The sequence below is a fragment of the Podarcis pityusensis genome, assembly GCF_964106645.2.
Source record: "Podarcis pityusensis genome assembly, chromosome: 7".
NCBI lineage: Eukaryota > Metazoa > Chordata > Lepidosauria > Squamata > Lacertidae > Podarcis > Podarcis pityusensis.
In genome coordinates, this window is record NC_138031.1 from 56,129,624 (window position 1) to 56,141,661 (window position 12,038).

Here is a 12,038-nt window from a genome sequence, read left to right on the forward strand (position 1 = left end):
TTATTCTAGGTAAAATCTTAGTGATTTGGACACTCCCCAAAGCTGCTGTGCTCTGGATTGGTAGAAAATCACTACTGGCAAGACAAGCTGAATTATGGAGATCATTATCTTCAACCAGAATAGTGCCCTGCATTGAACATTTTTTAATTCCACTACCCCCCCCCCCAATTTATGTATTAGGGGAGTGGAAAGTCAGAAAGAAATCCAAATAATTTGGAAACTATTTCCAGTCATATCCCTCTAATTGAGTGTTAATCTTTCACACATTATCTGTCTCTCATCTGGTTATATTCAGTCGGTGGGGATGGGCAGATGTTGGTCACTCTTCTTTCATGTATGTGGCATAGTAATGTCTCCAGGATGAGTGGGCTGCAAAGGAGCTATTGACACGCATTGTGTGAACCAGATCACAAAGCATCAATGTCACCCATTTCAAACTTGCACGTGGCTGTTCTGAAATTATGAGAACTCATGTCTTCCACCCCAACCTTTTTTGTTTGTTTTTTGATCCCCTAAGGAAGATGCTGTCAAGCATGTTTTCCCCCTCAAAGAATCATGGGGCACTGCAGTCTGTTAAGAGTTGCTGGGGATTGAAATTCTGTGTGAGGTAAACCACAGTGCCCAGAATTCTTTGGGGGAGGAAATGTGCTTTAAATATACTTTAACAGTACGGTGTGTACACAGAGCCATTCACTTGCAGTAGAAATCATCTAAGGAATACAAAGGTGGAAGCAAACATAGCATTTTGGAAAGGTGCCATTACTCCTGTGTCTTGGTTTTGGTCCTTGTAGAGCAGGCTTCCTCAACCTTGGCCCTCCAGATGTTTTTGGCCTACAACTCCCATGATCCCTAGCTAGCAGGACCGGTGGTCAGGGATGATGGGAATTGTAGTCTCAAAACATCTGGAGGGCTGAGGTTGAGGAAGCCTGTTGTAGAGTATTTTAATGTGTGTCAGAGCAGAAGGTAAATTGCTATGGCTCATGTTTGTTTTTTTATTGGAGGGCAAAAAAGGGGGGAGAAAGAAAGGAAAACAAAAGGAGAGATTGAGAAAGGTATAGCTGATACACCATCTGCAGTGCTCATAATCGAACCCTTTATTGTCTAAGGTACATTAGACTGCAACACTGTAGAAAACCTGTTAAGGAAAAGAAACAGATTGATAGAGGTAGTAGAAAAGTCTCTGTAACAGTCAGAAGATGGCTTACAAAGTGTGTCATGCTACAAAATTATCAAGTTTCCTAAAAAAAGGGGGGGGAGCTATCTGAAACCCAAAGAACTAAATAAATAAGAACACAAATCATCCTAAGCACTAGGGTCTAACTGAATTAACAAATCGATACAATATGGATGATAAAGGAGGAAATTACAATGCTTGGGATTCACACGTGAAAACGGCTGCTCTTTAATGACTGCTCCCCCTCAGCCTCCCCATTTCTTGTTTAATTAAGTGAAAATCTCATTTCTGTGCTATACACAGCATATAATTATTTAAACTGATTTCCCCTGCTGTTGTTCTTCATGTAGCTAAATTATGATTGTAAACTTTGCTGATTAGTACCCTGGTAATGGCAGTGACAGCACTTTCTCTGTGTCAGACAGTCCTGAAGTAAACAGTCTCCAGGAGGAGCTTTTAAAGTCTTAATATTAACTAAGATCCTTTCATATCAGCTTTCAAAAACAAAAAACAACCCATCACCCCCCCCAAAAAACCCCCGTCAACAACAAAACACAATCAACCAACATAAATAATTACAGCTGTACATGACACTCATATAACTTTTGAGGGACAGAAGGGTTTTTTAATAACTACAAACACACAAAATAGGCAAAGCAGCTACCTTGGTGCATTCCTGAATCCTTACCTGTTTGCTTTAAACAAGGAAAATAAGTGCTTGATAAAGGGGAAAGTAGCACTTGAGTGTGAATCCCAAATTGATCAAGTGTTAATCAAGACAGAAAATGAGCTGATTTGGGGGGGGGGGAGGGTCTTGAAAGTGGAGTGGGGTACAGGAAGGGGGGGTGAGTGTGGAATGTGTCTATACAAATTTCTGCAAGTTAACTTCAAAAGACAGCAGATTACAATCACTTATATAGGCATTTGCACAGATATTCTTAGCTATACCAGGATTACAGCAGGCATACAGTTGGTGTATGAGGAATCAAACAAAAATCCCAAACCAGCAAATTGCATACAAATGTTTCAATTGCATTATCGTCAGCAACTGTAAAGCAAGAACGGTCAAGTAATCTGCAATTAAGTAGAAACCCAAATCAAAGAGAGACAAAAACAAAATTAGCACAGAAAAAGTACACATTTAAAATTCTTTGTGTAAGAAGCCCATTTACTTCGAAGACAGCACTATCCCATTATTTGTAGAAAGTAAACGGTTGCTCTCGATCAGTATTAAAAGGTTAGCGCCATTTCTGTACATGTAAAATTATTGCTTTTTTTGAAAAATATATTTAGCATGCTAGTTTTTTTAAAAAAATCCTTTTTCTGCCTTTACAAAAATGTTACAATTTAAAAAAACCTAGTAAAGCTTCTTCTTTTTTTTTTGCAAAAAGTTTTTCACAGAATATTTTTTTCAAGGCAGCATTTTTATGATGATGATGCATAAAATTATACGTGCAAAATCTGAAAATCTGAATTATTACCATCACACATAGTGCCATAGCAATGAAGGGAAAGAAAAATATTTATACCTGTGGAATTTATTTATTTTTTAAAAAATGAATTGCAGACACTGGATGGTTAACAACCTGCAACCGCACCCTTACCTTGAAAACCTGCATTGAAAAGAACTACTGTAGAAGAGGTATATAAAGCTTCCTTTCTCTCCCCCTTACCCCAGTGATTACCAAGTACAAGACATGACACATTAGATGAACACTGACCTGTCACCACGAAAGAAGCTATTCATCTTTTTTCTCTCTCTCTTCAAAATGTCACAAGGGCCCAGAAAGGGTAACTGGCTTGCTGCACAGAAATACAGGCACATAAAGTACCCTAAGGGCCTAGGTCTGCCTGAACTCTTATCTTTCTTTCTTTCTTTCTTTCTTTCTTTCTTTCTTTCTTTCTTTCTTTCTTTCTTTCCTTCTTTCTTTCTTTCTATTAAAAGCATACAAATCAGCAGCTTTAAACAGCTGAATCATCCCCCCCCCACTCTTTTTAATTTTATTTTTTTAAAAGCATGCACATTTTCTTTGTGATCAGGTCACAGAAAGTAGCGCTGAAAGAAAGAGCAGGATAAACAAACAATTAGAAAGGCCCTGAGAGTAAAAAAAACAAAACACAGAAGCCTGTTTTTCTTCTTCCTCTCCTTTTTAGTGTTTGACTAGCCATTTTCTTTTCTTTCTGAAGTGAAAAGAGAAGCATTTTTAAGAAGTGTTTCAATTTCCATATTCACATACTATTAATGGTGTGCAGTCAAGGATAAGCCCACTGGAAATGCAAGTGGTCCCCAAACTATCATGAAACAACCTCACTGCAGAATGATGGTCTTTCTCTTTAGTCCCTTCCGTCCTTCATCAAGCCTGGCTTTCACAGCACTGAATGACTCCTCCATTTTGCTTTCTTCCTTTTGGGGGGAAGGGGAAAAGTTGTGTTTCCCCTCCCCAGCATGACAGCTAATGGCAGTTTCATTAATCACTCCATCCCACATTCCCAAATCCACGTGTGTGTGTGTGTGTGTTTTAAAGATTCAAGCAACCATGAGAGAGGATTTTGTTGCAGTGCTGCCCTCCAAATCATATAAAGTTTAATTTTTCCAGTGTCTAAAAAAAGTTATCTTGATTAATATAGATGCCTTGCACCACCAGAAAGCTTGCCAACGCCACTGTTTGTTATAAAGGAAATAAGGAGCTGTGGGGACTGATTAGTATGTCAATTTGTATATATCTTCTGCAGCTTCTTCATTTATTTTAAAAATGATTAACAGTTCGGAGGCATCGCTTTCCAGCAAAGCACAGAGCACAGATTTCATTGTAACACAGTTGCTCCTGGGACCGGATGCTTTGCAAGGAGGTTTTCCAGCTGTTCTTCCATAGGGTTGTGAGAATAATTATTTGGAGGCTGTAGGAACCGTCGATCAAGGTACTGGCTGTTGTCAAAAGGAACCCGGTGTACACATTGGACATGCGTCTTTAGGTTCCCTTTCTGAGAGGCACTGTATGGACAATATCTGCACTGGAAGGGTCTCTCGCCTAAATGGAGGGAGAGGGGAGATAGAACAGGGAAGAGGGAGAGCATTTATTATTCTTATTTTCTCGTAACACTTTTTTTTTTTTTATTCTCGCTTCCATTTCTAGGCTAGCAGTTGAGCAATCTCACATTCTTTACTGGCCCCAGCTACCTTTTTATTAGCATTATGCACATTAACGTTGACCTAATACATCACAAAGAGTTATTTTTAATCATCTCCAGTGAGAGCACAGCATGTCAAGTTCCTATAAACTCTATGACATACTAGAATAGCAAATAATAGTGACTGAAGGAGCATTTAAGAAAAGGTTAAGAATAGCTAGAAGAAGGGGGAAAAGACCAGAGGAAGGGGGAAGCAAAATTTTACGGTAACTGAGGGGATTTATAAGTAAATGATAGGGTAGTTTTTAAATTGCTTTTGGTGGCAGGACCAGATTGAAGTTCATGTGAGCTGAATAGCGAACTATATTCAAGGATCCAAAATGTCTTACGCCGTACTACAGGGGTGAGGAAATCTTTTTAGTTCAGGGGCCACATTTCAGAGGCAGACTAGTGAATATAATTTTTACATTTGTGCTGTAGGCTATTTTTTACACACATAGACACTGTTATCTATTCTTCATCCATACAACCAAGAGGCATTATTAGAGTTCAAGGATACTTTTCCAGCCAGGCAAAAACACTCAAGTTGTGAAGCAGGGCCAACAAGAGGAAAGGTCTGAGGGCCAGAAAGAGATGTTTTGAGGGCCACATTTGGCCCCTGGGTCTAAGATTTCCACCCATGCCAAAATACCCCATCTTCCAGGCACAGAGGCATGCCATCTTCCCCATCTGTGAATCAATACATTGGTAAAGTGTACATAGTTCTTGGATTCTTCATGCCGGACACCCTGCTAGTAATTTAGAATTTCTCTTTTGGCTTAAAATGTAATCATTGCTCATGTGACAAGATCCACCACATGCTTGGGTGAGATTTTAAAGGAGCCCTAAGAAAGCAGGTTGGGTTCACTCTGTACACAGCAATTGGGGAACCAATGGCTCCCCAGATATCGATGGGACTCCCAATTCTCATCAGCCTCAGCCAGTATGGCCAATGGTCATGGATTATGGGATTTGTAGTTCAGTGTCTGGAGAGCCACAAGCTCCCTGTCTCTGCACTGAAGGGAGATCCCAAAATTTGGTCAGATCCCTGCACAGTAGCATGCCCCAGCCTCCAGGAAAAGGTGTAGTTGACAAGGATTAATTTTCTGGCATTGAAGAATATAGTGGAGGAGGACCAAACACCTTTTAATGGGAATAGCGCATCTTGTTTAACGATCTGTTTTAATGGCAAGTTGTTCTGATCCTGTGTTTAGGACCAACCTTATTCCATTCTTATGAGGATATTCATGCAGCCGCAACATACACACACACACACAGAGAGAGAGAGAGAGAGAGAGAGAGAGAGAGAGAGAGAGATGCTCAAACCAAAAGTGAGAGTTTACATTCACATGCAGTTTGAACTGCACAGGAAGCCACTTCATACAAATGGCTGATCCACGGAAAACAACCCTCATGTCGCTGTATTTCAAGTGGCCCCCCACACAGCTGCTTGTTTGTGTGAATCAGCCCCCCACTCTCCTCTTTTAACGAAATCTACTGATTACTGTCTCTCTGCTGGCAATAAGATCTCTCGTATCAATATGCATAGTATGCATAGTATAGATTGTCTGCAACAATCTATTGCAGGGGCAACCCGGCCAGATAGGTGGGGTGCGAATAATAAACTTATTATTAAAATTATTACCACCATGGAAAAGCAGAAGGGGCTGTTCCACACCCAAGTAAACCTCAAAATAAAGTCACGATGAAATGGATGCCTCCAGCTCTCTGGTATTGGCATTCTGAGCAGCCCTGTCCAAACAATGTGGCTTACAATCCTGATTGCTAAAGCTCTATGGCACAATGCATCTTATGTTCATACATTAACCTTAAGCTAAAGCCTTGATGAAGGGAAACAGACCATTTTAAATTAACACAATGTAAGACTCAAAATCCATGCAAAAAGAACCACCATTCCCAGTAAATTTCAAGCCGTGCCTATGGCAGTCCTGGGAAGAACTAAAGAAGAGCCTGTGCTGGTTGACATAATGTATTAAGCATCTCCCCTTTGTTAATAGATTTAGGGAGAGAAAAGCATCCTAATTAAGGCTGGCCTAAGATTCATGGCATTTACCAGTCAAATGTCTGCTGTGAGTTGGGAAGATTTGCAACAAAATTAAAGGGGTGAAACAGGGAGGGGGAGCAGCTGTACAGACTGCAGTATATTTGAAATGTAGGAAACGGTAACTGAGTGAAAGATGTGATAAAACTTATTTAGTTGGTTGCTGGATTCCTTGCAGTAAACTGAGAAAGATGCCTTATATTTTTGCACAGCTACATCATGCCTAAGAGATAGGCGAACAATTTCAAGAGGTGATGCTCATCGTTAAATTAAAAAAGAGAGAGGCCCTGCTATCTCTCTCTCTCTCTCTCTCTCTCTCTCTCTCACACACACACACACACACACACACACAATATCATACTGAACTGGGCTACAGGTGCACTAGGGAATATGGGAAGGAAATCTGTGGTGGGGGGGAAAAGGAACAGCTTGATCCAGTCTCCCTGGATAAGAATTGCCAGAGAAACAAAAAAAAAAAAAAAAAAGGGAAGAAAGAGAGAGCGATGGAAGAAGGGACCTTGGCCCGAGGGTGTAATTAGGTATCTATGTGGGACAGCCATCTTCGTCAGTGACTCCTCGGGAAGGCTTGCCCTACAGGTCCAGTTGTAATTCACCCACAGAGGAGAATTAACACATAGCGGAGAAACATGAAAGGGGTTAGCAACTGTCCCACAACATAAGATTAGCAAGAGGGCCAGGAGCTCAGGCAATGAGTGGGAGGGGTGCGCAATAATTCTTCCCTAAGCAGACCACATTAGTGGAATTCTCTCTGGGTACAATACTGGAGAAGGCCATAGCTCAGAGCAAAGCTTCCCCACACTTGTGTTACTACGAGGGGAACAGAGCCCTCAGTGCTAAATTAGAATATGTAATGATATTGTGTGAATGTCTGCATTACCATAAGAGAAAGTGCTCTAAAGAGGCAAGAGGTTTTTGTTTTCTTTTAAAGGAAGTTTGAGAAAAAGTTTCCTTGTTACACGGAAGAAGAGATGAACTGCAGCCATTACAGGATGGGAGGCCAAGGAAATACTAAAGCTCCACCAAGAGATAAAGATGCCAAGTATCTGAAGCTAGTTTAACTGGCTCCAGACCAAATGACTTCAAATCAATTATTTGATTGCATTGCTCATAAAAGCTGCCTGTCTGTATCGCAAGCAGGTATTCAAACAACCTCCAAACCAAATGGGGATGCTTCTGATTAAACAGCATGCTTTTGCCATCAGAATATGGAAAGCCACTGTGGTTATTGCGGTTCTTCAATATTTGGCCCCTCACAGCTACCCGTGAGTTTTAGAAAGGTCACCTTAAATTTCTTTCTGAGATCCAACCTATACAACTATATTATTGGCATACTTGGGTGGCCGGGTTTTTTTTAGGAACACATTATCATGAATTACAGATCGTGGTGTCATGATGCCCTTAGACACCTTCCAAAACTAGGCTAAGCACAAACCTAGGGTTGTATCCAAGGCTAACCCTACTTAGGAACAGTGAAATGTGTGAGTCTACTCTGAATAACATGGCACTGGATACAACCAACAGTGATCTGTTAAGCTGACTCAAGAGAGAACTACCCTATACTGTTACACTACATAAGCTGCCACTGAATCTCTTGGAATTATACAGAAGATGCTGGGGTGTATCTCTTGGATTCCACATGGTTTATTTGCCACACAAAGTTTGGGTTGCCAGCGCAGTTATGGCAGCTTGATGGCCAGCCACCAGTGTAAAGGATGGTGGCAGATGGGTGGGGGGAAATAAAGCCACCAGTTTGCATGAGCAAATGGACCCGTTTACAGATGTGCTAATAGAGAAGAATTAACTAGCACCATGAAGAAAACATGGATCAAGCAAAGAACTGATCTTATGAAAAGATGGGAACTCTTCTTAAAGAAAACAAAACACTGGTACTCTGAAAAGTCTTGTCTGCCTGCAAAAATCAAACTATTAAAAATAGCAGGCTTGGAACCAGAGCAGCCCTTTCCACATGGAACGGTTTCTTCATGGAAGGGCTTATCCAGCTCACAGAAGGGCTGGTGGCCCAGCAAAAGCTCACAGAACAGAAGGGGATTCTTTTTTCTTTCTTTCTTTTCTTTAGCTTGCAGACTTCTGTAGTACTTCCCATATTTATCCACCGGGTCCTCTAAACCCCCGAGTGGAGTTTTAATGGTGCATACAGAGAGCTGCATGGTGATTTGGGGGAGGGAGAAATCAGCAGAAATGGCCTTCCCTCTCCCACTTCCATAAGTTGGAACTGGTTATAGGATATCTAGATCTAACCAGATCTTGATCTGGTTTTGCATTTTAATTAGCTGGAACCAGCACTTCTTGATGCATCTTTTCATTTCCGTTTGTGCCTTAGATAGCATTCCTCTTAAAAATTTATTCTACATTGTAAAACAAAAAACCCAACAGTAAATATGTGCAAATGAATCCATACACACAATAAAGTTAGTGCAATGCAGAGTAACAAGAGAGGCATGAAAAGTGAATCACTGAGCAAATGTGTTTCCCCTTGTACAAGGGAACTTCCCCTTCCTCTCTTCTCCCCATGCACTCCCCCCCCCCCAAAAAAATCTACTCTGGAAGAGAGTCCTACAGTTTTCTGGATTAGATTTTGAGGGTGGGTGGGGGACTACAAGGGAGAGGAGAGAATGTGGAAGTTAAGATGCACAAGCAGAAGAGCAAGCATTGGATACAATTCTGTGCAGACCAAAAGCAATTTTCTCCTCTCTTCCTCTGAGAAGTCTGCAGAAGAAATTAGAGATGTTTCTGTGCAAATATAGGCAAATTCATGGTATTTTTAAAAGAGGTTTATGATAATGAATGGCTGAGTGGATGGACTTGCCCACATTCAGCTAAAAATTAAAGGGTGCCAAGATGTGGTCTTCTTTGCTTCAACATGTCAGTTGAATCATCTGTGAGCAAAAGGAAACACAAGCAGTCCAATCCAAACAGGATCTACCTGTTCCTTGACTGTACTATAATATTTATAGCTGTGAAGGAGACAAATTAGATTGCCATTTATTTGTTCATTATGCATTATTTTGATTAATGGAATTATTGGGCTCAATCTAACTATCTTTTAAAAAAACATTTGCAATAAACTATTAATCATAAGGCTAAAAAAGCCAAAGAAAGCAGGCAGGATATTATTCCATATGTCAATGAAATGTCAAAAAGAGGACGTTTAGCTGAAGATACTAAGGTTGGTAGCTTCAGTATTCTTTAGATTGCTACCTTAGCACTAGTACTTAACACTGCAAAGGAAAATTGTCAAGAAAAGAGAAAAGATTTTGTAGTAATATTTGCCTGTGTTTTCCCTTTGATCACATTTTTCTACTCTTTCTCAAACACATGAAAGTCTAGATGTATGATAAAATGTATTCATCTCTACAACCAACCATTGAAATGTTTTCTACTTAAGAATGTTTAGGCAGCTAATGATTTATTGTGAACTTCCTCCCCACCTAATTATCTTCCAAACTTTTTCATTTTAACAATTTTTGAGAATATGCCTATTAATTACCATACTGTAAACATGGTATATTTTTGTATGCCTTTTGAGTTTCGTGGTAAATGCCAGATTATTTTTTATCTAATCTACAGACTTTCTCAAACTGTTACTGACCAGTCCCACTGAAAGCAGTTCAATAGCCCAAATCCAGAACCAAATATGTACTGCATTGTACACATGGGACTCAACTAAACAGCTGCAAATAAAACATTCTAAGTGTGCTGTAAAGTGCATTCCAGTGGTACCTTGTTTTATGAACTTAATCCGCTCTGGAAGTCCGTTCTTAAACAAAAACCATTCTTAAACCAAGGTGCGCTTTCCCTAATGAGGCCTCCCACTGCCAGTGCCCTTCCACCTATCAGCTTCCGTTCTTAGACCGAGGTAAAGTTCTCAAAGCAAGACACTATTTCTGGTTTTGCGAAGTTTGTACATCAAATCGTTCTTAAACCGGACTGTCCTTAAACTGAGGTACCACTGTATACAAATGTGACACTAGATGGTGAGCTATGGCAAATTCAATATATTTTTCAAAACTTTTTTTAAAAAAAGCTTTTTCACAACATTTTTTATATGTGTCTAGATTCCACCATCGCAGGTGGTGCTGTGGGTTAAACCACAGAGCCTAGGACTTGCCAATCAGAAGGTGCGCGGTTCGAATCCCCGCAACGGGGTGAGCTACCATTGTTTGGTCCCTGCTCCTGCCAACCTAGCAGTTCAAAAGCATGTTAAGTACAATTAGATAAATAGGTACCGCTCCGGCGGGAAGGTAAACGGCGTGTCCGTGCGCTGCTCTGGTTCACCAGAAGCGGCTTAGTCATGCTGGCCACATGACCCAAAAGCTGTATGCCGGCCAATAAAGCGAGATGAGCGCCGCAACCCCAGAGTTGGTCACGACTGGACCTAATGGTCAGAGGTCCCTTTACCTTCACCTAGATTCTACCATGGAGGTTTTGGCATGTGGAATTTAATCATATTAATGGAGGGGGAAGATTTTCCCCACGTATTTTCACATCCATGTTCCTTCTTTAAAGTGTGAGAGCAAAGCCAGCGTGGATATCTAAGTTTCTACATCAGAAGGTGTTATTTATTAAACCATGACTAGCATGGCTAGTTTCTGGTTAATGAACTATGATTAAGGCACTAGGCTGTGTTCAGCTGATCAAATGAAACCATGATTTATAGAACATGGCTTAGCATTACATGTGAACCAGTTGACAAGTTACTGCAGTTATGTTTTGGCATTCTATGATTTCAAGCAATCTCAGTTTATTTCCATCACATAAAAAGTAAAAATTTTGCATTATGCTTTGAGACATATGCGTGTTAAAATTGCTTCAGAATGATTGTATTGCAAGTAAGAGAAGATAGCCTCTAATGCAACACAATGGAGTTACTGTGGGAGGGGGCACCTTCGTAATCAGTTTCTGTTCCACCCATAGACAATTTCTTGGAACATTTTCACGTACGGCATGAAAGTTTACTTTGAACCTCTCCCACACTACTTGTGTGCACATTTGAATGTAGTATAAAGGTAGAATGGAATGTGAAACACACCCAACGTAATTATATTATTAGACTTGATTTACAAACATGAGATATGCAAATACAAATGTAAGCTCCCCCCTCCACCCACCGATCCCCTTGTGAGGCTTATGGAGGGAGGAGGGAAAGAGAAACATTGGTTGCATTAGCTGCATTCCATCTGCAAAAACACTGGAATCGACCCATAGCCATTTACCAGCCTTTTAAGATGAGGATTAAACTCATCTAAAAGACTCTAGCTCAGTTAAATTACAGTCACTTGCGACTGCTTAATTGGTTTCACAAAACTGACAGTCTTTTTCAGGTGTCATTAAGCTGGATACTCATTTCTTTTAAAAGCCAGTATCTTACAATGAGTCTTGAATGGGCCAGTAAAGGACTCAGTTCTGATCACCTGGGATAAGCATCATTTCCCTACATTCTGAAATGTGGCAGTGGTACAATTATATCCACAGTGCTAAGAACCACCAAACCTTTACTGAAAACTATTTTAATCTTTCTTTCCAAAGCTACTGTTATGGTATGGAGCATGGAGAAAATCTGGAAATCATGGAACTGCCATAACCAGAACTGAT

At 40.4% G+C, this 12,038-nt stretch overlaps 1 protein-coding gene across 3 annotated transcripts in view; it reads right to left on the reverse strand.

Annotated features, from left to right (window-relative positions):
• Positions 1 to 1,055: 1,055 nt before the first annotated feature.
• Positions 1,056 to 12,038, reverse strand: part of ZNF516 (zinc finger protein 516) — a 110,963-nt gene continuing 99,980 nt past the window's right edge. For 2 of the 3 annotated variants that reach the window (XM_081014123.1, XM_081014122.1), the window contains exon 5: positions 1,056 to 4,203. In XM_081014123.1, coding sequence (XP_080870249.1) covers positions 3,980 to 4,203 — 224 coding nt within the window. In that variant the 3' untranslated portion in view covers positions 1,056 to 3,979. The remainder of the gene's footprint in view (positions 4,204 to 12,038) is intronic. The other variant, XM_081014124.1, reaches the window with a different exon arrangement.